The sequence below is a fragment of the Narcine bancroftii genome, chromosome 1 (assembly GCF_036971445.1).
Source record: "Narcine bancroftii isolate sNarBan1 chromosome 1, sNarBan1.hap1, whole genome shotgun sequence".
NCBI classification, from domain to species: Eukaryota; Metazoa; Chordata; class Chondrichthyes; order Torpediniformes; family Narcinidae; genus Narcine; species Narcine bancroftii.
In genome coordinates, this window is record NC_091469.1 from 66,555,432 (window position 1) to 66,580,611 (window position 25,180).

The following is a 25,180-nucleotide window of genomic DNA, read 5'->3' on the forward strand; positions in this document are numbered from 1 at the left end:
ATTTGCTAAACTGAGTGTAAATTCTTACTTTTATAGTATTTACATTATTTACAGCCAATTATTCACAAGATCATTTTCCTTTTTTTTCCCCTCTTATCATCTCCCTTAGGTGTTTTTGGAGCAGCAGTCAAGGTACTTACATATTTTAGTGCCTTTTGGCCTCCATAAAGAATTTTCTTAACCCCTCCCCCCACGATAGAAATATTTTCAGGTTTGCTGAATACAGTAAGGTAGACCCATTTCTCTTGTTTCTTAAGGCTTTTTTTTAGCTGGATCGAATGCATTTCACTTTAAGAGCGTTATGGTTAAATCCGGGTCAAAGAGGATTTTACTCTCTTCGAATTCAGCAGGCCCCCCTCCAGCTCCTATAGCTGCTTGCATGTAGTATCTTTTCTCTGTCTTGATATTTCACAAGCCTGATCAAGACAGAGTGAGGTCTCTGTCCTAGACCTGGTTTTGGGAGAGGGGATCAACAAGCCCCATCTATCTGCAGATTCCCCCCCCCCCTCCAAATTCGCTCTTTCCCCAGTATTTCCGGGATCCAGTTCTTGAAGAATGTTATTGGGTCTCTCCCTCTACATCCTCTTTTACTGCTATTATTTTTGTTACTTCCTTTCCTTCCGATGTATTTTCTAATACATCAAATCTTTCTTATTTTTTTCTTTTTCTTTCCCAGGCATCTCTTATCTCTTTCCATGTAATCTTCCATCCTTTCTTCTACATGGCCACCTTCCCTGACAATTCTTCCGTAGCTCTTAATTTTTCCCATTTCCTTTGATAAATCTGTTAAAACTTGATTCTGTTTTTAGATGCATCTATTGCAGCTTCCACCATTCCTTTAATATCCCCCATAATGGGTTCTCGTGCTTCTCTTTCTCTGTCCTTCTGTCAATGATGACAGTTCATCCTCTGTGCTGCTCCCTGAAGTCCGCGCCGCTGTCTCACAGTAGCCCTTGCTGTTTGCAAGGTTCACCCCACTCTGCTTGCAGGGTCGCACGCCTTCTCCCTGCGCTTCTTGATCTTTGGCACGGATTCATTGCCTCCCTTCATCCTGCTGCCACTCCCAATGCTGACCTTGCCCTCCACCCTTCTCTCCCTTTGCACACAGTGATGTCTACGCTTTTTCTGAGCATGTGTGGTCCTCTTCTTTCAGGGTCTTGGGCAAGCAATCCATCCACCTTCTGAGTGGGTAGTGATTCAGACTTCTCTTCCATTGTCTGGATATGTCAGGTGGGCTCTGCCATCTTCCCCACCACAAGGCTGCCATTCTTGATCCTCACGGTGTAATAATGTTGAGGCTTTTAAAGTGATCTTTTTGTCCTTTCCATTACTCTGGTATTCCTCTGCTTTTAATATTTTTTTAGGTTCTGAAGGTTTTTTGGCTGTTTTTCCTCAATTTGCTCCAGTTTTTTCCTCCTACTTCTTCCTCAGCATCACATGACTCCCTGAGATCCTGCTTTTTCAACCACTTTCCTAACTCCTGAATCTTGCATTTCAGGACCTTTTACCTTCTCCTGCCTATGTCATTGACACTAATATGCACCACAACTTCTGGCTGCTTGCCCTCCCACTTAAGAATATTCTGCAACTGCTCAGAGACATCCTGGACCTCAGCATCCAGGAGAAACACACGATCCTGGGCCCATAACAACTTCTCTATGCTACCTTCAGGAAGGAAGTGCAAATGAGGTCCAGCACAAAAAGGTTCAAGAATGGTTTTTAAACAGGTTCTTGAACATCCCTTTGCTGCCATTCTATAAATTACTCTGAGATCACGAAAAGACCTGTCTGCACTATTGCAATATTTCATTTACTGAACTTTTTTCTTGCAGTCATTATAATTGTGAATATTTGTTATCTTTTATGTTTATTTTCTTTCTATAATTTGGTAATATAATGTATACTATTATTATTTTTTTGTTTACAAAAATGCTTGTATGGCTGCAAGCAAGAATTTCAGTGCATATGTACATTGTTTGTGAGTTGACAATAAACTTGTTATCATTAGTATATATCCCCAGCCTGACAAATTTCTCCTCTAACTCCTTCCCTTTCAACAATGTTCTGTGTTTCTTCCACTCCTGTTTGCCACCTTTATTTCCCACCCTCCACCCTGCAGAGGGTAAGTCTCACATTGCCTTTTCTACAACTTCAAATTTCGGCCAATCCATTTCTCTCCTTTCCTTGTGTGTCCTGGTAATCTTACACAACCTTTTGAAATGGGCTTTCGATCAGACAGGACTTGGGTCTTAAAGGATAGTTTGTTGACTGGAATTTAAAGAAGGTGAGTATTTAACTGCTGCAGGACATTTGAGGTGATAGTTCTGTTTTGTCACTTCACTTTGAAAATTGCAATATTGTTGATGAAATATTGATGCTCAGCTGATGTCAACACCAATTTGGAATATTAAATTATATTTCAAATACATCAAAATAATTTTGATTAACTTGTATTAGATTTGAAGTGGAAACAGAATTCAATATGTAGACTCCACATCACATGAAGAAACAAACCTGATATGGCATCTAGGTTACGTTATTTTGTGATGCTTGGTGTAAATTTGAGTTTTTCATGTGCTTGAATTGTATACCTATTTAGCTTTGAAGTGATTCAAAATTGAAAGATGCAAGCTACCAGTACAGTAACAAATTCATTTTTTTATCTACAAGATCAAAATTGTGTTTTTGGAGTGATTAAGGAATTAAAATTCAACATTAGAGCATTTGTCTACCACAACTATTTTTGAAACATTTGATGTTTTGAAAACTCCAAATTGGTAGCTGCTGAGAACCACTGGTTTTATCATTTTTCCCTTCTAGTTAAACAAGCTTGTTACCTTTGATTGTAGTAATGTACAAATTATCAGCTCCGTGCCAGTATGGTGTAATTCTGTTTTCTCTCTCCCTATTTAGGGTTTTTTATCATTTATGAGTGCCCCGTTAATAGGTGCTTTGTCAGATGTGTGGGGTAGAAGATCATTTCTCTTACTTACGGTGTTCTTCACTTGTGTACCAATTCCATTAATGAGGATAAGTCCATGGTAAGTATATAGAACGATTTTAAAAATTACTGAACAGAAACAGGCCCTTTGGCCATTCAAATCTGTGCCAAACAATTATTCTGCTTAGTCCAACTGACTTGCAGCAAGTTCACAGCCCTCTAGGTATCTGCCAATTTTTTCTTAAATGTTAAAATTGAGCCCACATTTACTACTTCAGCTAACAGTTCATTCCACATTCCCACCACTCTGCATGAAGTTCCCCATATGTTTCCCTTAAACCTTTCCCCTTTCACCCTGAACGCCTTTCCTCTGGCTTGCATCTCACCTACCCTCAGTGGGAAAAAGCCGACCTACATTAACTCTGTCTATACCCTATGTAATTATATTGTAAATATCTGTCTCTATCAAATCTCCTCATTCTACACTCCAGGGAATAAAGTCCTAACCTGTTTAAGCTTTCTCTATAACTCAGCTCCTGAAGTCTGGGCAACATCCTATAAATTTTCTCTGCACTCTTTCGATCTTATTGGTCTTTCCTGTGGTTAGGTGACCAAAGCTGCACATAATACTCCAAATTTGGCCTCACCAATGTCTTGTACAACTTTGCCATAACATCCCAAGACCTGCACTCAATATTTGGTTTATGAAGGCTAATATGCCAGAAGCTCTCTTTACAACACCTGTGACACCACTTTGAGCGAACCAAATATATGCATACCCAGATTGCTCTGTTCTACCACATTCTTCAGTGCCCTACCATTTACCATGTATGTCCTTCCAAAATGCAACATCTCATACTTGTCTACATTAAATTCCATCTTCCATTTTTCAGCCCATTTTTCCAGTTGGTCCAGATCCCTCTGCAAGTTTTGAAAACCTTCCTTGCTGTCCGCAGTGCCACTAATCTTAGTCATTTGCAAACATTCTGACCAATTTACAACATTATCATCTAGATATACCATGTGCTCCTTAATGTTTGGGACAGACACTTTTTTGTGTTCCAGAGTTTTAAATTTGTATTCCAGAAATGAAATGAATTTAGTGTGTGAATCAGTTTCCATTGTCTCAGAATATAGTATAACCAAATGCTCTGCACTGAAGTAGAATTAAGTGAAAAGATAAAACTGTATTTGAAATGAGATCCGAGAAGGGAACAATAATAATTTTTGAGCTCTAAGAAGTAGACCACGTTGCCCGCCTGATGAAAACAATTTTGGAGAAATATTTTGAAGTCATAATTTTTAGGATTTAATCCTAAGGTCAAAACGCTTCTATAGTAGAAACCTGAGGTTAGAAACCAGGATGAAGCTAATTTTTATTTATTGTAGATGTCCAGTTTGTAATACTCTTTTTATTTTGTTTTTGCAGGTGGTATTTTGCTGTTATTTCAGTATCTGGAATTTTTGCAGTCACCTTTTCGGTGATATTTGCATATGTAGCTGACATTACACAAGAGCATGAGAGGAGTACAGCATATGGATTAGTAAGAATACTTTTACACTTCCCCAGATGCAGACTGTTTATTACGTTCTTTGTATTTGTAAGTTCATCTAGTAAATGCAAGTCCCAAAGATGCATGAGACAAAGTTTTGCTTTATTTCTGTGTTGATCTAACCCATCTTTATCACTTCACTATTTACTTTCCTACTTGGGATGATTTGCAAATTTTGCAACCTCTAGTCCCTTGTTTAGGTGATTTGCATACATTATGAAATTTGATTGAATTATTTGTAGTTGCTTGTAAACCTCTGACATATTAATCAGTACATATAAGTAGCCAGTAAGTTATCAAATTATGCCAATTCTATTTCCTGTTAGCCAGGATAGTATATATTATACTATTTCCTTTACTGTGTGTTTTTTATTGAGAATCTTTGAAGCACTTTGTTACAATATGGATTTGGGACAGGAGCAATATGGTAAATTTTATCAAAATAATAGCAAATTGGAGCAGGGGTAGAGCCTTCAGTCCTGGTTCATCATTCAGTCCATTCTTCACTGATCATCCACTTCAGTGCTCAGTTGCTGCCTTCCCATAGTCCCTGATCCCTTTAGTATATCAATCATTTTGAATATAGTTAACAATTTTATCAAAATAATAGCAAATTGGAGCAGGGGTAGAGCCTTCAGTCCTGGTCCATCATTCAATCCATTCTTCACTGATCATCCACTTAAGTGCCCAGTTGCTGCCTTCCCATAGTCCCTGATCCTTTTAGTATATCAATCATTTTGAATATAGTTAACAACTTGGACTAAGTGGTCTTGTGGAGAATTCCACGCATTCAGCACCTTCTGGGTAAAAAATTTCATGGTTTAAGTTCTAGGCGGAGTAACCTGTATCGCATGTTTTGGATTCTCCAGCCATCTGCAACATCCTCCATGTATCTGTGCAGTCATGTTAGATTTTACAGCTTTCTTTGGAAATCCATCAATTCTCCATACTTGAATAAATTTAGACCTAGCCTAGCCAATTTCCTCTTGTACATTGGTCCTGCCAGTCTAGTAAATATCTCTCCATGCAAGATCCTCCTTGGATGAGGAGACCAAAACTGAATACACAACTCCAAATGGGGTCTTGCCCAGATCATGTTAAACTGCATCAAAAAGTCCTATCATGTATACCAGAGGTTCCCAAACTTTCTCAGTCTACCACCCCCTTGTCCTCCAGGCCACATACTGAGCAACCTTCATACAACAGTGGTGGGGGGGGGGGGGGGGGGGGGGGTTGGTGGGGTGTTAGTGGCAGCGCTGAGCACGATGGGGGGGGGGGTAGTGGTGGTGCTGAGTGGGGTGGGAGGGTTTAGTGGTGGCGCTGAATGGGTGGGGGGTTGGTTGCGATGCTGAGAGGATGGTGGTTTTGTGCTGGGGATAGTGCCTCTAGTACAACATGGTAGCCAGTGAGACCAGCTTGTTAATTTTGCTTACTACTGCCTCCTGGAGTCTGGCCAGAAAATTACTACACTGGCTTCTTCATTAAACTTGACAGCAGACTGAATAATAAAGACATGGTTTGGATTGCCCCCTATTTTCTCATTGTCCCTTTTTTCCTCATCGCCCTCTTGGATCCTTTCACCGCCCACGGGGTTAAGGGGCAGTGCCCACTTTGGGAATCACTAATCTATATTCAAGTAGTCTCACCAATGCACTGTTAGCTGCTATTTGCTGCACTTGCTCACAGGGCTCATTGAACCTTATTCTGTCATTTCAGAGAATGTCTTTCTGGTTTTAAAACCAATTGGGTGGATTTCTGCTGCTTTTTATTTGAATCTCAACTAAAAGTATTTTGCTTGGATTTTTGCACGTGTAACAAAATCTCTATAAAATTTACATGATTGCAATATAAAATACTGGATTTTTCATCATCCTATATTTGCTTTGTTTTTAAACCACATTATTTTCACCAAATCTTGGTTATAAAATGGTGCGGAGAATATTTGAAGTTAGCAGATGTGCTGTATTTTCTTTTGCTTCTTTATTGTTACATCTAGAATGTAACAATGTTTTCCAACCACTAAGCTACTTAAAACGTATTTGTCCTTGAATATTTGAAATTATTTTATTTTTAATTTTACATGTCTTATTATTGTTCCTAATTGAATGATGAATGACTATTGTTGAAACTACTTTGTTCCTTGGAAATTATTTTAATTTTTAAAAATTTGAACAATACAGCACGGTAAAAAGCCATTTTGGCGCACGTGTCTGTTCCTCTCAATTAACCAACCCTCCCACCCCGGTACGTTTCAAACGGAGGGAGGAAACCAAACAGGCCAGGGAAATCCCACATAAACATGGGAGAACGTACAAGCTCCTTACAGACAGTGCAGGATTTGAACCCCGGTCTCGATCGGTGGCACTGTAAAGGCGTTGCACTATATGCTATGCCAACCATGCTGTCCCTCAGCAGAAATTTTGTCATGTTGGAAATGCATTTCTACAGATAGTCTTGTAACCCAAAGCATGGGTCCATTTCCACAGACAAAAATAAAACCCACACCATTTTCAGAGATGCAAATAATGAATGATATGGGTGAAAGCAGATTCAGAAAGAAGGAAGGTAATTTAATGATCTATCTACAGTATGATTAAAACCAAGGCTCAAATTTATTGTGGTTATTTTCACTACCAATCTGACTTTGCAATGTAAGAAGGATCAGAAGCAAAGAACAGATTGATAATTCAGTGCTTTTAAAAAAAAAACTGTACTGTCAAGTAACTGTCTTTATTAGTTGCCTGCAGTTTTTTTAAAATTATCTATGTTCTTGATATAATATTCTTGTGAGAAAGGGAAACTGAGCCCCCGATTTCTATTCATGTCTTTGCTTCGGGACAATCTAAGGCAAAGAATGATGAAAAGATTTTTTTGCAATATAAAGCCATTAGAGGCTAAGAACATTTTGAGTTATAAATAAGATGCTTAGGAGTGCAGGAATAAAAAAAAAGTTTAGATTTTTACAAAGCATAATGGATAAATGTAGCTAAAGCATCATTTCAAGCTGAGTTACTTTTAAGAATGACTCTTTTAAAAAAAAAGATTTAAGGAAGTTAATCCTAGCTTTATTGGTTTTATTAAACAATAAAAAGTGTTTTACTTTTAATTCTCCAATTAAATTAGTTTGGCCTTCTTCAGTAGTCCTATGAAGAAACTGCCTTGCAAAGCTGTAAGGAACCTGAGATAACATGATTGCAGCGCTTCAGTGAACTCTGGCAGACAGATATTGTAGAGCAGCCATTCCTGATCATTTTTTTGGTATGGCCCCCTTCAGAATTTGCTCAGTTTATAGGCCCCATTCCCTGTGAAGTTTTTGTTTTTTTCCGCACTTCTTTCTTACCAACTACATTAAAAAAAATTGTTATGAGAGATGAAAAGAAAGCAAGGCTTTTACTTAAATGTGGTGTGATCCCTGTTTAAAAATGGCTGCTTTGGAGCTTAACTTTGCAGCTTGGTTTTCTTTTACCCCGTCTTGGTTCACAGGGCAGGATGCTCCAAGAAAGGGTAGGCAGGAAGTTGGTGGAAGGAAGAGTGCTGTGACCTGGGTGTTCATGGGAATATTGCAGCAAGGGGCTGGTAGCTGACTGTGAAGGTTGGTGGGGGTGGAATGTGAAGGATGTTTTTGCAAGAAAATGGAAACACGGTAGTCTGGATTTATCCTGCTTCAAGTATTGTTCAAAAGTGCTTTTCATGTTTTTTAAAATAATATACACTTGTTGGGATGTGTAATTACCATGTTGATTAGCAATCACATTAATTGTCAACATTGATTACCAGTAATTGATAGCCTTAATTTAACAGTATAGAGAATTTAGTCCTTAATTTCTTCAGGATAATGGAAGTAATGAGAACATAAATGATGCTTAAGTTACTATTTCTAATAGAACAGAAAATGCTATAGATATGTTGGAAACTTTTAAATTCACTTAAACGTCTTGAGAATAAAGAAGTTGGAAGACTTTGGAGAGTAATTAGCATGACTCATTCATTTAAAATATTGACCTGGGAATGAGCAGGGTGCCCAGAGTACATTTCTTTACTTGAGATGGTTGAACCATTCTTTATTCAAAGAAAAGTGGATAAATACAGGAGCACAGGAAAATACTGAGTAGTGAGGGGGGATAAGACAGTTATATCAGAATTAGTGATGAAATTTGGAGTTTTGCAGCAACATCACAGTGCAAGCATTCATATAAACCACTTTTACAACAATAAATTTAAAAAAAATAGTGCACGAAAAGTAAGACAGAGTCTTTGGTGCATTAATTATTTAGGAATATAATGGCAGCAGGAAGAAGCTGTCCCTGTACCACTGAGTGCTCGTCTTCAGGCTCCTGTACCTTTTTCCTGATAGTAGCAGAGTGAAAAGGGCATGGCCTGGGTGGTTGAGGGGAGGTCTTTGAGGATAAAGGCTGCTTTATTATGACATGGCCTCTTGTAGATGTCCTCGATGGAGTGAAGGCTGGTGCCTGTGATGTCGTAGGTCAAGTTAACAACCCAAGCTCTTGTCCTGAGTGTTGGCGCCTCCATACCAGCCAATGATGCAACTAGCCAGAATGCTCTCCACAGTACATACCAAATTTCCTCAAAGTATAGCAAGTAGCACGCCTTCTTCGTGTTTGAATTGACACGGAGGCTCCAGGACAGATCCTCAGATACGTTAACACCCAGGAATTTGAAGTTCTTGACCATCTACTTCTGAGCCCTTGATGAGGACTGGAATGTGTTCCCCTGACTTACTCTTGAAATCCACATTCATCTTGGTTTTGCTACAGTTGAGCACAGGATTGATGGTATGACACCACTCAACAAGCTGATATCCCTTCTGTATTCTTTCTCATTGTCATTTATGATTCTGCTGACAACTGTGGTGTCATCGGCAAATTTATAGACAGCATTGGAATTGTGCCTGGCCACAGAGTCTTGGGTGTATGATGAGTAGAGCGGTAGGTTAAGCACATCCTTAAGATGCATTTATGTTGATAATCAGTGAGGAAGAGACATTGTTTCCAATTTGTGTTGACTGCGGTCTTCTGATGAGGAAATCAAGGATCCAGTTGCAGGGGGGGGGGGGGTGCAGAGATCCAGAGTTGGTAGCTTCTTGACCAGCACTGAGGGAATAATGGTATTGAAGGCTGAGCTGTAATCGATGAAGAGCAACCACATGTATGAGTTGCTGTTTTCAAGACGATCCAGAGCTGAGTGGAGAGCCAGCGAGATTGCGTCTGCTGTGGAGCGACTGTGACGATAAGCGAACTACAGTGGGTCCAGACCTTTGCTTAGGCCATTATCAGCCTTTCAAAGTATTTCATCACAGAAGAAGTTAGTGCCTCTGGGCGATAGTCATTGTGGCAGCTCACACTGCTCTTTTGGGCACCAGGATGATTGATGCCCTTTTGCAGCAATTGGGAACCTCTGCAACAATGAGAGGTTGAAAATGCCTGTGAACACTCCAGCTAGTTGGTTGGTGCAGATTTTCAGTACCCTGCCAAGTTCGTAGTGTTCTAGCAAAACCACCATAAACATAACTGTAACCCCTTGCCCATAAATTATGATTTGTAAAAATCTATCACAATATTTCACCTGTTTACAGAAAATATTGCCATGTTTCCTGTTAAGTCGAGTAACTGAAGAGTGAAATAAAGATCTAGGGAACGTAATACAGTACAACTCCAATTATCTGAAATGATCGGGATTGGGGTTGTGTCAGATAAATGGTTTTCTTGGATAACTGGCCATTTTTTTTTTAAAAACAGCTAAGTTGCAACAGCAAATCACTTGTATAAATGTTTGAACAACAACAAACAACAAGGGAATGCTTTTTAAGCATTAAAATAATGTTTAATTCTCACCAAAATAAAGCTGGCCCCACCACCGTCGCCAATTTCCCTGCCGCCAATCTCCGGGGAGGCTTCCCGGGCTGGTGGAACACTCACTGGCAAATTGACGAGCTCCTGTCTCCCTGGTCACTGGAGTCCCCGATGGCGATGCCTGAGTTCTGACTGAATTCTTCCCTAGGCCTAGGGGAGTCTGGAGTGCATGTGTGGTAGTAGGCCAAGGGGAGGGTTCTAAGTCGGTGTCAGGAGCTCCACTGTGCCAAGGGGGGAGGGAATGCCACTGAACCTGAGGTCTCGTTTCTGCCTGGAACAAGGGATTCTTCCGACCTCTCACGGCTGGGAGACAGTGGCATGGAGTTTGAGAGGGAGAGTTGGAAACAAAAGTCAATAAGGGAAAGTAAAGAGAAATATGGAAAGACTGAGGAGAGAGTTGCTTGAAATGAGGACAATCATTCTAATTTCATGTCAAGTGAATTTTTTTTTCAACCTTTTGAGGTCCGAGTTAGGCTCTGAAAAAATTTTGGATAAATGAGGATTTCTGATTTTTTTTTTGTTGGATATCCTCATTTATCTGATTTTAAAAAAAAATCAGATAAATGAGGATTTTGGAGAATCCGATTTACTAATGATGGATTTAAATGCAATTACTTTTTGAAGAATTGGCCATTGTCAATATTGGCAATTTTCTTAGAGGGAAGGAAAGTTCTAAATAACAGGAAGGTATCAATGAACTGGTGACATATAACAGTTATGTACCATAGTTAACGTAGTTATCTCAAATATATTTAACAAGTTGATTTTCAAGTCCCTGGCTTAATGCTGTTTAATATTTGTGCTGCTCCGTACTTTGCAAAAATGATTTGACAAATCTGCCATTCTTTTTTTTTCTTTTCTTTGGCTTGGCTTCGCGGACGAAGATTTATGGAGGGGGTAAAAAGTCCACGTCAGCTGCAGGCTCGTTTGTGGCTGACCAGTCCGATGCGGGACAGGCAGACACGATTGCAGCGGTTGCAAGGGAAAATTGGTTGGTTGGGGTTGGGTGTTGGGTTTTTCCTCCTTTGCCTTTTGTCAGTGAGATGGGCTCTGCGGTCTTCTTCAAAGGAGGCTGCTGCCCGCCAAACTGTGAGGCGCCAAGATGCACGGTTTGAGGCGTTATCAGCCCACTGGCGGTGGTCAATGTGGCAGGCACCAAGAGATTTCTTTAGGCAGTCCTTGTACCTTTTCTTTGGTGCACCTCTGTCACGGTGGCCAGTGGAGAGCTCGCCATATAATACGATCTTGGGAAGGCGATGGTCCTCCATTCTGGAGATTAATCTGCCATTAATCATATAACAATTGGGCAGGGACTGCTTTGTGGCCCAAGGTTATATGTTTTGGAGCCTTTTCTTTAACAAAATGTTCTGAATTTGTTGACAGTGAATAATGAGCTCTGCAGGCTTTGGAATGATCTTGCAATTTTTTTTTACTGGTGTTGGTCTTTGTAATGTTTAAAAGTACAAAATTCTGAAAATACTCAAGCTTGGCAGCATCTAAGAAGGGAAAAACAAATTTCAAATTGATTTTTTTCTGTTGAACTAATTGGTCATTGGCTTGAAACAAACATCTCTCCCTCTTTACAATACCTGACCTGGTTTAATTTCATTTTTACAACACCTGCACTTATGTGCTTTGTATTGTGCTTTTTGTATGTTGTTTAACATTCTAATTTAAATTCAAAGGCAATTGGTCGATTGTGCATGTTTCAGAAATGAAATGGTACATCAATAATGTTATTGTATGGCGGGGGGGAAAGCTGAATAATTGTCATTGGAACTAAAAGGTAGAGTAAGGATTTCCAGGTACCAGAATTTCTAATACTCCAATTAGTTCTTTAATCAATTCATGTCTGCACTCAAGTTTAAAAAAATGTAGCTTTAATTTCCAGACTTGGTTTAAAATTTTTTTTCTTTGATCAGTGTTGTTGAATATTATATCCAATCTGTGTGCTTCTGTCAAATCAATGGTATTATCTCTCCTGTTTTGATTCTAAATGTATGAGACTCGTTACTATTCTGCTTCACCTTCCTAATCAGTACAGGTACACGATCTTTTATCCGCTCATCTAAAATTCAGAAAGCTCCAAAATCCGATAAGTGGGGACCGGCGACCAAGGGACTGGCGGTCAGTGGAGACGTCCGGGCAGCCGAGGTACCGGCGGTTGGGGGAGGTGGCTGAGGGACTGTGGTTGGGGGAGACGTGCAGGCGACTGGAAGGGGTGGGGGTGGATATGGCAACACAATTCAGGTGGGTTTAAATCTGGCTTTCCGAAATCTGGAAAAATCTGAAATTTGGAACACGTTGTTCCCCCAAGGATTCCGGATAAAGGTTCGTGTACCTGTATTTGGCTTTGGATTTAAACAACGCACCTATTAAAAGTGCATGATGACATGGTTCATATTAATCCTTAGAATTGGCATCCTCTGTTGGCATTATCTGATTCAGTCCTTTCATTGCTACCAAAATAGTTTACATCTCATTATGAAAGCTGCTGATTCATGTATGCAAGACACTGATGCAATGTCCTAAACTTTGATTTTTAACAAAGAAAGTCGAAATTTTTCTTAAAGCCATCCACCACAATAAACAAATCACTTTGTCAATAAATGACATTTGTCATTTTTATTCTCAATTTTTCCTCTCCAGGTATCAGCAACCTTTGCAGCAAGCTTGGTAATTAGTCCTGCCATTGGTGCTCATCTTTCTAGTAACTATGGAGATAACCTTGTGGTACTTGTAGCCAGTGTGATTGCAGCATTGGACATCTGTTTTATCTTGGTGGCTGTACCTGAATCTCTCCCTGAAAAGGTTCGACCAGCTTCACAAGGATCACCATTCTCATGGGAGCAAGCAGATCCTTTCTCTGTAAGCTTGCTTTATTCTGTACATAGTAATTACCACAGTGTCATATTCATTCCAATAGGCAACAAGGATGTCACGATGATGCAGCAGGTAGAACTGCTGCCTCAGCTCCAGGGGTCTCATATTTGATCCTATTCTCTAGTACTGTTAATCACACAGATTTTTATAGGTGCTTCTATGTCATGGAGACATGCTTGTTGCCAAGTTAATTGACTTCCAAGTTTGGGAGAATTGGGGCAAGTGGATATGCACAATGGAGGGAATTCATTAATGGTGGAAATGGGAATGCTTTGAGAGCTGTAGTAGGCCTGATGAGCCAAATGGTCACTCCTGCGTTGGAAATAAGAAAATTGAGCTATAATTGTAGAAAGTTTCATTCATTTTCATTCTTAGTCAAAAATAAATGCCACAGGAGTCTATCTTTTATCTTGGCTGACTTCTGCATCAAGAGATCATGAGGTAGTATTTATTTTGTAGAGCTTGTTTAATGTTCAGATTATACTTCATTTTCTGAAACTAGAAATGCTGTTGAATTTACCGTATATTTCACCATATAAGTCAAGCCCTGAAACCCTCAAAAAGCACTTAAAATCTCAGGGGTCGACTTGTAAGCCAGATACAAAAATTAGACCTTAAATTCAACTACAAAATAATATGCTCAATGTACACTCGGCATATAAGACGACCCAACACCAAAAGAGAACCCATCCTACAACAAATTAACTTAAAAATTGCTTCATACTTTCGTTGTTTGGCTGGAGGCTCCTTGATAACAACCACCTTTTGGGAACGTCCAACAGCTCAGTCAGCACAATTTTGGGGAGGGTGGGGGGTTGACATAATAAATGATAAAACCATGAAAATGAGACTGAAAATGGCCATTTGACTTATCTGAAGGTTGACTTGTACACCAAAAAATACGGTAATTATATTTGATACAACATTAATAGTTGTATGCAGAAGCTCAGAAATAAAAATTGATTATTTTCACTTGTAGTATCAGTAGAATAAGTTGCTTTATCAACATTCACTCTGTGGCTTCGGTTGAATCATCTGTTATCTCATGTTTAGATATTTTTACAAGAAATAAAAGTCCAATTAAGAAAGCAGAGCAAATTCTCCCATGTTGTGCTCAGCCTTTATTATAGTAATATTTTAAAGTGTGGGCTTGCCTCTGAAAGCATTTGCAATGAAAATTTCAACCTATGGTTTTACAATCAAATACTCCAGAAGCCATATAACAATTACAGCACGGAAATAGGCCAATTTGGCCCTTCTAGTCCGCACTGATCCAAGTACCCTCCTCTAATCCCACTTACCAGCACTCTGCCCATATCCCTCCATCCCCCTCCCAACCATATACTTATCCAACTCTTTCTTAAATGACAAAATTGATCCTGCCTCCACCACCTTTCCCGGAAGCCCATTCCACACAATAACCCCTCATGTTACTCCTAAACATTTGCCTGTCAAATCTCAATCCATGACCTCTTGTATCCATCTCTCCTACTCTCATTGGGAAAAGCCTTTCCACATCAACTCTTATCTATCCCTTTCATTATCTTAAACATCTCTATCAAATCCCCTCTTAGCCTTCTACGTTCCAAGGAATAAAGACCTAATTTGCTCAATCTTTCCTTGTATTCCAGATGCTGAAACCCAGGCAACATTTTTGTAAATCTTCTCTGCACTCTCTCTATCTTGTTAATATCCTTCCTATAAATCGGTGACTAGAACTGCACACAGTACTCTAAATTTGGTCTCACCAGTGCCTTGTACAGTTTTATCATTACTTCCCAACTCCTATATTCTATGCACTGATTTATATAGGCAAGCATACTAAAGGCCTTCTTCACCACCCGATCCACATGCACTCCTACCTTCAGGGAACAATGCACTGTTATTCCTAGATCTTTCTGCTCCACTGCATTCTTCAATGCCCTCCCATTTACCACATATATCTTGCTTTGATTATTCTTTCCAAAATGAAGCACCTCACCCTTATCAGCATTAAACTCTATCTGCCATCTTTCTGCCCACTCCTCTAAGCAGTTTAAATCCCTCTGCAATCTTTGAAAACCCTTTTCATCATCCACAATTCCCCCTGTTTTAGTATCATCTGCATATTTACTAATCCAATTTACCACCCCATCCTCCAGATCGTTAATATATATGACAAACAGCAACGGTCCCAATACAGAACCCTGAGGTACACCGCTTGTCAACGGCCTCCATCCTGACAAACAATTAACTACTACTACTACTCTGGCACCTTCCTTCCAGCCACTGTTGAATCCATTTTGCTATCTCCAAATTAATACCCAAGGACTTGACCTTCCTAACTAACCTCCCATGCGGAATCTTATCGAAAGCCTTACTAAGTAGGCCTTAGTAAGGCCTTAGTAAGGCCTATAGACAACATCCACTGCTCTACCCTCATCAACATTCCTAGTCACCTCTTCAAAAAATTCAACAAGATTGGTCAAACACGACCTTCCACGCACAAATCCGTGTTGTGTGTCCCTGATCAGACCCTGTCCCTCCATATACTTGTATATGCTATCTCTAAGGATGCTTTCCATCAATTTACCTACTACAAACTTCAAACTTACAGGCCGATAATTGCTAGGCTTGCTCCTTGAACCCTTTTTAAACAAAGGAACCACATGCGCAACACGCCAATCCTCCGGCACTATACCTGTCTCTAATGACATTTGAAAAATCACTGCCAGAGCCTCTCCTATTTCCTCACTAACTTCTCTCAAGGTCCTGGGGAAAATCCTGTCAGGATCTGGAGACTTATCCACCTTTATATGTTTCAAAAGCTCCAGTACTATTTCTTAAACACTATAGTCTCCATATATACCCCCTGCTTCCTTGACCCTGCACAGTTCAATATCCTTCTCCTTAGTAAATACTGAAGAAAAGAAATTGTTCAAGACCTCCCCCATCTCTTTTGATTTTCTATTGGACCAATTTTATCTCTCCTTTTGCTATTTACATATTTGTAGAAACCCTTTGGATTTATTTTCACCCTGCTTGCTAGAGCTACCTCATACCTTTTAGGTTTTCTAATTTCTTATGATTCTTTCTACATTCAATATAGTACCCAAACATCTCCTTTTTTCCCTGTTTCTTATTTATTGTAGTACTCCCTCTTTTTTCGAACCAAGTTTCCAATATCCCTTGAGAACCATGGTTCTCTCAAACTTTTGACCTGACCTTTCAACCTAACAGGTTTATAAAGATTTTGTACTCTTAAAATCTCTCCTTTAAAAGACCCTCCATTTCTCTATTACATCCTTCCCAGAAAACAAATTGTCCCAATCCATCCCTTGTAAATCCTTTCGCATCTCCTCAAACCTAGCTTTTCCCACTCAAAAACCTCACCTCTGGGCCCAGACCTATCCTTTTCCTTAATTACCTTGAAGCTAATAGCACTATGATCACTGGACCTGAAGTGCTCCCCCACACGTACCTCTGTCACCTGACCCATCTCATTCCCCAACAGTAAATCCAACACCGCTCCCTCTCTAGTTGGTACCGCCACGTATTGATGTAATAAGCTATCCTGCACACATTTTACAAACTCCAACCCATCCAGCCCTTTCACGGAATGGGTTTCCCAGTCAGTATTCGGAAAATTAAAATCCCCACAATCACTACCCTGTGCTTATTACAAATATCTGCTATCTCCCTACTAATTTGTTCCTCTAATTCACGTTCCCCATTCGGTGGTCTATATAATACACCCCTATAATTGTAACTTCTCCTTTCCCATTCCTCAATTCCACCCATTAGCAGCTTAATTGCTAGAGGTGACAAAGCTTCATGTTTGCTGTCTTGGTTTCATTTTGGCTAACCTGAACCTACATCCTTCCTGTTTTCTTTGGTGCTGGTTGTATAGCACTTTCCTCCTCTTTAATATGGAAGATCCCCATGATGCTACTGTATTGCAGAAAGGGAAGGATGAAGTAATGCTATTGCACAAGAACTGACAACAGAAGTGTGGAAAGTCTTAATCTTTTAAAATTACCCATACTCTGTAATGTTATAGTCCAATTTGACCAAATCTCACTCTTAGCTTTTTTTAGTGCTAAATCATAATCAGGTAAAGCAATACCAAATGCTATAGTGACATGACTACCAATACCTCTGAATCCATGGCTCTCCTAATTTGCAATGTTTATCTGCTGCCTGCCATGTCCTGCCTTTTTTGGTATTATTCCTTGTAGTTCTGAACTTCATATTTGTTCTGCTTTCTGTTTCAGTTTTAGGATGCTGGACCAAAGGTTGTATGCTTCTAGGCTATTATAATAGATAAGATGAAGATGTGACTTAAGTAGTTTTGTTTTGTTGCAGTCCTTGAAGAAAGTTGGGAAGGACACCACTGTGCTGCTAATCTGTATAACTGTGTTCCTCTCGTATCTGCCCGAAGCTGGACAATACTCTAGCTTTTTCCTCTATCTTAAACAGGTTTGTTTAAATTCACTCACTTAACATTTCCTGATCTTGCATACTGCCTCAGTGGTGCTGTTACAACAGGATTAATCAATGATTGGAGAGTTGAAAATATTTAAAAAAAATTTCCCCCCCATGGGTAGTAGTTATGTTAGGGTGCTCTTTTAGCTTTTAAACTAAGCTTTATTTCTAGAAGGATTTTCTCAAGCTATTTTATTGCAACTTTATTTCATCAGGCATTTAGCATTTTATGGAATTCAGTTCATTAAGAATTATTTCTCATTTTCTATTTTATCTGTGTTATAAGTGCAACTAATCTTTACCTAAGTTTTTCTTTTTAAAATATTTTTATTTGATAGAAATATTACATGTATATATTTAAATATTATAGCTTTTAGATAATGCAAAACAGAATAAGTCATGTATAAATTAGACATTGTCTTGTATCATTCTCGAAAAAAAGTGGAAAAATCCTTATGAGAATTTCATCTCGCTTTCTAATACTGAGATATACATTATGATTATCTAGAAAAAAAAACAAAAATAAGAACAAAATAAAAAGATGAAGAGAACCCTCCCTCTAAACATAAATAACCAGCAAATAAATTGTAAAGAATTGAAAACCCATGCCTAAATTATCAAATTGTATCTTGTCAAATTCAACCTTAATCTTTTTAGTATTATCTAATTTTATTTAAATTTATGTTCGCCAGCTAGTTGATTGGGATTACAAGGTGGGGACCACAGTGGGATTTTCTTCCTATTTTAACTATTTTGTGATTTTTGATACCTAATGGTGAACAAGACAGCAATAACTTTTTTAACCTTTCTTTTATTTGCCCTGAATATCTCTCGCATTCCACCTTAACCTAGGGAAGATGAGGTAATTTGAATTCTATAGTTTTAGCATCCGAGGTCAGCCATTCCCCATGGGTCACAGAAGCTAAATTCTGACAAACTGAAGGAAGAACATCCACAAAATATTTTATTTGACAATTAAACTAAAAAATAAAATTATTAACTGCTGAAAATTCCACTAATATATTCTATTTTTAATCTTGCTTACTCTTAAGTCACAGGGTTTCTTCACATCTCACTTCAAACTTTTTGATTGTTCTCAGGTTATCGATTTTTCTTCTGGGAATCTCGCAGCTTTCATAGCTGTGGTAGGAATCCTTTCTATAATAGCACAGGTAGGTATTGAATATTTTTGTGCTTTATGTAATATTATGGAAAATATATTGAAGATGCTCTTTCAGAATAAAATTCCCGATGTTAAAACTAAATGTTCAACATCTTTTATGAATTTGCCTTTTTTGCAACATGGAAGTTTAAAAGATTTTTGAACTAAATGGAATTGAAGAATGGGGAAGTAAATTGGTGGGGGGGGGGGGTGGAATGGAGAGAAATTAAATGTTTGTGCCTTTCCCAAAGTTTAGTTCAGTTTACTGTGAGGATCTTGTTAAAGGATTTCATCCAAAACAATCAAGGATGCCTACCGCTCCATTCCATGCCTGCTCTTTAGTGATTATGACCACCTGGCTGTACTTCTCCTTCCTGAGAACAGACAAACTAATGAGCACACAACCAGCAATGAAAACTCTGGGAAGATGGCAGAGTGGATTTGTGATTCTGGACTTGGTGGACTGGGCACCATTGAAGTACTTGGTGGTGAATCTGAATATGTGTGGATGAGAGTGTCCAACTAAAACTGTTGGAGTGTCAGCAAATCAGAAGGTATGGATGAGCGAAGATTATGACCAGATCTGTGATATTTAGGTCAGAAGATTCAGATATGTATAGAAGGACCAGGTGAAACCTCCAGAAGGCCAACAACAATGCAAAGGGACAATTCCAGGCCAAGTTAGAGTCTCTGACAGAAACGTTAGAGCTGCAGCAGGGCTTGCATGCCATTACATTCCTATGAATCTAACCAAACCAGGATCATTAATTGTGATACATCTCCGCTGGACAATTGAAGCATAGACCATTGCAGCACAGAAATAGGCCCCTTCAGCCCTTCTAATCTGCCAAACCATTTTTTTGTGTGTCTCGTCCCACTGATCTGCACCCAGTCCAAAGCCCTCCATGCCTCTTCCAGCCATTTACATGTCCAAATTCTTGAAACCTAAAGTTTAGCCTGCATTCACCACTTCAGCTGGTAGCTTGTTCCACACTCCCACTGCTCTATGTAAAGAGGTTTCCCTCATATGTTACCTCTAAACCTTTCACCATTTATCCATGTCCGCTGGCTTGTATCTCACCTACCCTCAGTGGAAAAAGTCAATCTATATTTACTGTCTATCCCCCTCATAATTTTAAATGCCTTCATCAAATCTCCCCTCATTCTTCTATACTCCAGGGAATAAAGTCCTAACTTGTTTAATGTTTCCCTGCAACTCCGTTTCTCTGCACTCTTTCTATCTTATTTACCTTTCCTGTAGTTAGGTGACCAAAACTGCACGCAATACTCCAAATCTGGCCTCACCAATGTCTTATACGACTTTAACATAACATCCCAACTCTATACTCAGATTTATGAAGGTCAATATGCCATAAGCTCTCTGCAACCCTATCCACCTGTGATGCCACTTTTACCTACTCTCAGAACATCTTTCAATAATTTACCTACTATTGATGTCAGGCTCACTGCACTATAATTTTCAGGGTTACTTTTGGAGCCTTTTTAAAACAATGAAACAACATGAGATATTCTCCAATCCTCCAGAACCACACCCATGGCTAAAGACATTTTTAATATTTCTCCAGATCCGCTGCAATTTCTAAACTAGTCTCCTTCAAGGACTGATGAAATATCTTGTCAGGCCTTGGGGATTTATCCACCCTTATTTGCTATAAGACAGCAAGTGCTTCCTCCTCTTTAATCTGTGTAGGTTCTATGACCTCACTACTTGTTTTCCTTACTTCCCACCACTAGGCCTGTTTCCTGAATGAATACTGATTGGGGGGAAGGGGGGGGGGGAAAGGAGGCAGTTTAAGATCTCCATCTCTTTTGGCTCCATATAAAGCCAACAACTCTGATCTTCATGAGAACCAATTTTGTCCCTTACTATCCTTTTGCTCTTAATATTCACATTGTCTGCAAAAGCAACCTCGTGTCTTTTAGCCTTCCTGATTTCTTTCTTGTGGTTTTTCTTGCATTTTTATATCCTCAGGTACCTCATTTCCTCTATGTTGCCTATACCTGCTATACACCTTTCTCTCCTTCCAAACTTGATCCCCAATATCCCTCGAAAACCAAGGTTCTCTATACCTCAAGATTATGAAATCCTGTATCAACTGTGAATGACTAAAACTTCCCTTTGTTTCACTGCAACAAGGCACCATGTGTTCTGGAAAAAATGTTAGATTTCTGAAGAAATCGTATTTGCCACTTTTTTTTCTGAAGTAAAATCTGCAATCTGCAATTTTTGCCTTTAATCCTGACAGGAACATACAAACTACACTCGAAATTTCACCTTTGAAGGTCCTCCACTTACCTTGCACATCCTTGCCCGAAAACAACTTATTCCAATCCACGCATTCTAGATCCTTTCTCATTTCCTCAAATTTGGCCTTTCTCCAATTTGGAATCTCAACCTGAGACCCAGTCCGATCCTTCTCCATATTTAACTTGAAACTAATGGCATCATGATCACTGAATCCAATCTGTTCCCTTACACCTACTTCTGTCATGTGTCCTGATTCGTTACCTAATAGGAGATCCAGTATTCCACTCTTTTGTTGGTACCTCTATATTTTGATTTAGAAAACTTTCTTGTACACATTTGACAAAATCCAAGCCATCCAGACTTCTTGTAGTATGGGACTTCCAGTGAATATGTGGAAAATTAATATCTCCTACTATAGTGTCTTCAATCTCTCTACAGACCTGCTCAGCCAATTCTTGTAGATTATTGGGTGGTCTACTACAACCCCATGAGTGTGGTCATACCTTTACTGTTCTTCAGCTCCACCCATATATCCTCAGTCAACTAGCCCTCTCATCTGTCCAGCCTGAGCACAGCTGTGATATTTTCCCTGACGAGCTCTGCCACTCCTTCCCCTTTCAGTGTCTTAATTCCATGTGCTAATCCACGCTGTAAGCTCGTATGCCTTTCTCTATAATATTCCTTACGTTGAAATAGATGCATCTGAGAACATTTCCACCATGTACAACCATTTCCACCATGACTTCTAATAGAGCATGTAATTTTTCACATCATCTTATCCTTCTTCCACTCATCTCTCTGTTCGCCCTCTGGTTCCTACCCCCCTACAAATCAAGTTTAAACCCACCAGAGCAGCTCTAGTTAACTTCCCACAAGGATATTAGTTGCCCTCCAGTTCAGATACAAACCATCCTATTGGAACAGATCCCACCTTGAAGAGAACCCAATTTGCAGAAACCTGAATCCCTTCCTCCTGCACTGTTTTTAGCTACTTGTTAAGTTGCATTAAACTTCTATTTCTAACCACTTTAGCACATGGCATGGGTAGCAATCTTAATGCCTTCTACGCTTGCTTTGAAAGGGAAAGCAATAAAGAGCCTCTGTGACCCCACAGCTCCCAGTGACTCTGTGCTTCCAGTTTCTGTGGTTAACGTGAACAGAGCCTTCTGGAGGGTGAATACTCAAAACGTTCAGCCCAGATGACATACCTGGCTGTGTCCTTAAAACCTGTGTAACCCAAATGGCTGGAGCTTTTGAGAATACCTTCAACCTTTTGCTACAATGGTCAAAGGTTCCCATAAGCACATGATAATTCTCGTTGCCCAAAAGAGCAAGGTGACCTGCCTTAGTGGCTATCAGCCACTCTGTCATAAAGTGCTCTGAGAGGTTGGTTATGGAGCGAATCAACTCCTGTCTCAGGAAGGACCTGGACCCACTTCAATTTGCCTTTCACCACAACAGGCACTTGGCAGATGCCATCTTGTTGGCCCTCCACTCTGGATAAGATCACCTACATGAACACCTAGATCAGGCTATTATTCATTGACTACAACTCATCGCCATCATACCAACAAACTAAAGGATCTGGGTCTCATCCCTCTGCAACTGGATCCTTGAGTTCCTCATTGGTAGACCCCAGTCAGTGCAAATTGGCAACCTCCTCAACGGTGATCACCAATAGAGGGATGTATGCTTAGTCCTTGACTCTTCTCCAATGCCAAGTTCTGCTCCAACGCAATTAACTAATGATGCCACCATTGATGGCTGAATAACAGGAAATGATTATTCAAAATACAGAATGTAGAATCTGGTTAGGGGTGTCAAAACAACAATCTTACTCTCAGCGTTACCATGTCCAAGGAGCTGATTGTCAATTGTAGGAAGGAGAGGCCGAGGAACCACACTGATATTCCATATTGATGGGAAGGGGGTGGAGAGGTTTAGAACCTTCAAGTTTTTGCTAGTCCATAATTCAGAAGATCTGGAGCAGGCGCATCAAGGTGACTGAAGAATGCACACCATGGTTTGACTTAATAAAGAAATTTGGTTTTTCTCCTTAAAAGATCTATGAACCTTCTGCAGGTGCATTGTGGAAAGTATACTGAATGGTTGGAGTCATCTTAGGCCAACACACGCAGACGTGCACACACTTTGTACTTGGAGTTATTTTGTTTTTTAAAAAAATGCTATAGTTTGGGCATGTGGAATTCATTCTGAATGTTAAAAGTTGGTCATGCCAACTTCAATTAATTTTTTTTTGTTTGTTTTGCTGCTGAACTAATTAATTTGCGGAAACAATTTTCTCCCAATTGATGTCAGTCACATAGACGCTTTATTTCTAGAGGTGCAAATGTTATTCAAAGGCAAGAAGTTAGCTCATTAATATTTTTCCTGATTTCTGTTTTCACAGACTGTATTTCTTAGTATTTTAATGAGGTCTATTGGTAATAAGAACACCGTTCTTCTTGGCCTTGGATTTCAAATGTTTCAGCTGGCTTGGTATGGCTTTGGATCGCAGCACTGGTAAGCAACCTGCTTCTCTGAAGTGCTGGTATGTGCTCTGAAAAATGCAATTGTGCCTTTCCAGTAGTGCTAGAAACTTAAGCTGTCAAATTTCTCCTTTTCAGAACTTTATACAAATTACAGAATATGCAACAGTCACTTCTTATTTTCACAATGTATCCAGCAAAAAGTCATACTTTTCTAAAATTTGTACATCTTATAAAAATATAAATATATAATGTAGAAACAGGCTACAGACCTGCTCTTGGATCATAATTACACAAATGGAATTCATTGAAAAATATATCTGATATTGGTCTTTATTTGTTGCTTGCTGCTGTAGGATGATGTGGGCAGCTGGAGCAGTAGCAGCAATGTCCAGTATTACTTTTCCAGCAGTCAGTGCTCTGGTTTCAACAAATGCAGATTCTGATCAACAAGGCAAGTCATTTCACCTTCATTTTTTGTATTTAGAAGGAAAAAGTTCAAGTTCAAATACAAATTTATTGTCAGACTACATGCATAAGTTCACATATAACTTTGAGATTCTTTTTCCTGCCCCAGGCAGAATTTCTAATTATCAGTAACTGTAAATTGTACTCAAGAATAAATGTAAACAAAACAATGTTATCAGACAGTGCAAATGTAGAAAAAAAATGTTCAGTAAAAAAAAATGAGCAAAGTAGGAATCCTTAAATGAATCTCTGAATGTGTTGTGGAGGAGTCTGATGGTTGAGGGGTAGCAACTATTCCTGAGGTATGAGTCCTGTGGTACCTCTACTTCTTTTCTGATGGCAGCAATGAGAACAGAGCACGTCTTAGCTGGTGTGGATCCTTGATGATTGCTGCTGCTCTCTGATGGCACCATTCCATGTAGATTTTCTCAGTGGTGGGGAGAGTTTTGCCTGTGATGTACTTGGCTGAGTCCACTCCTTTTGTAGGTACTGGTGGTCCCATATCAGGCTGTGATATAGCTGGTCAATACACTTTCCACTACACTTGTGTAGACGTTTTCCAAGGCAGTCAATGACATAACAAACCTCTGCATCTCCTAAGGATGTTGAGGTGCTGACATGCTTTCTTCACAATGGCATTTGTATGATGGGTCTGAGAAAGGTCTTCCAAGATGGTGACTCAACCTCCTATCTTCAAATGATCACTGGATTTTCCTCTGGGGTTTTTTTCCTAAAGTTCACTATCAGTTCCTTGGTTTAGGTGACATTGAATGTGAAGTTGTTAGCACACCATTTAGCCAAGTTTTCAATCTCCTGTATGTTGATTCGTCACCCTTTTTTATATAGCCCACTATGGTGGTGGTGTCGTACTGAGCTATACATCCAGAGGTGTAAATAAGTAGGATGAGGGGAGGCTAAATACGCAACCCTGAGATGCTCCATTGTGGTTGTGAAGATTGTGGTGGTGAAGTTCTTGGCAATCTGCTCTGATTGGTGTCTGGAGGTTAGGAAATCCAGGATCCAATTACACAGTGGGGCATGGTATTCATTGTTGATATTATACTGTCTTTTTTGATAACTA

The 25,180-nt window shown here is 39.4% G+C and overlaps 1 protein-coding gene across 3 annotated transcripts in view; it reads left to right on the top strand.

Annotated features, from left to right (window-relative positions):
• The window catches only part of LOC138759107 (hippocampus abundant transcript 1 protein-like), a 90,666-nt gene that overhangs the window by 41,950 nt on the left and 23,536 nt on the right, over positions 1-25,180 (top strand). For all 3 annotated transcript variants that reach the window (XM_069929020.1, XM_069929030.1, XM_069929041.1), the window contains exons 4-10: positions 2,914-3,041; positions 4,371-4,485; positions 13,014-13,232; positions 17,592-17,705; positions 18,812-18,883; positions 23,553-23,665; positions 23,988-24,085. In XM_069929020.1, coding sequence (XP_069785121.1) covers positions 2,914-3,041; positions 4,371-4,485; positions 13,014-13,232; positions 17,592-17,705; positions 18,812-18,883; positions 23,553-23,665; positions 23,988-24,085 — 859 coding nt within the window. The remainder of the gene's footprint in view (positions 1-2,913; positions 3,042-4,370; positions 4,486-13,013; positions 13,233-17,591; positions 17,706-18,811; positions 18,884-23,552; positions 23,666-23,987; positions 24,086-25,180) is intronic.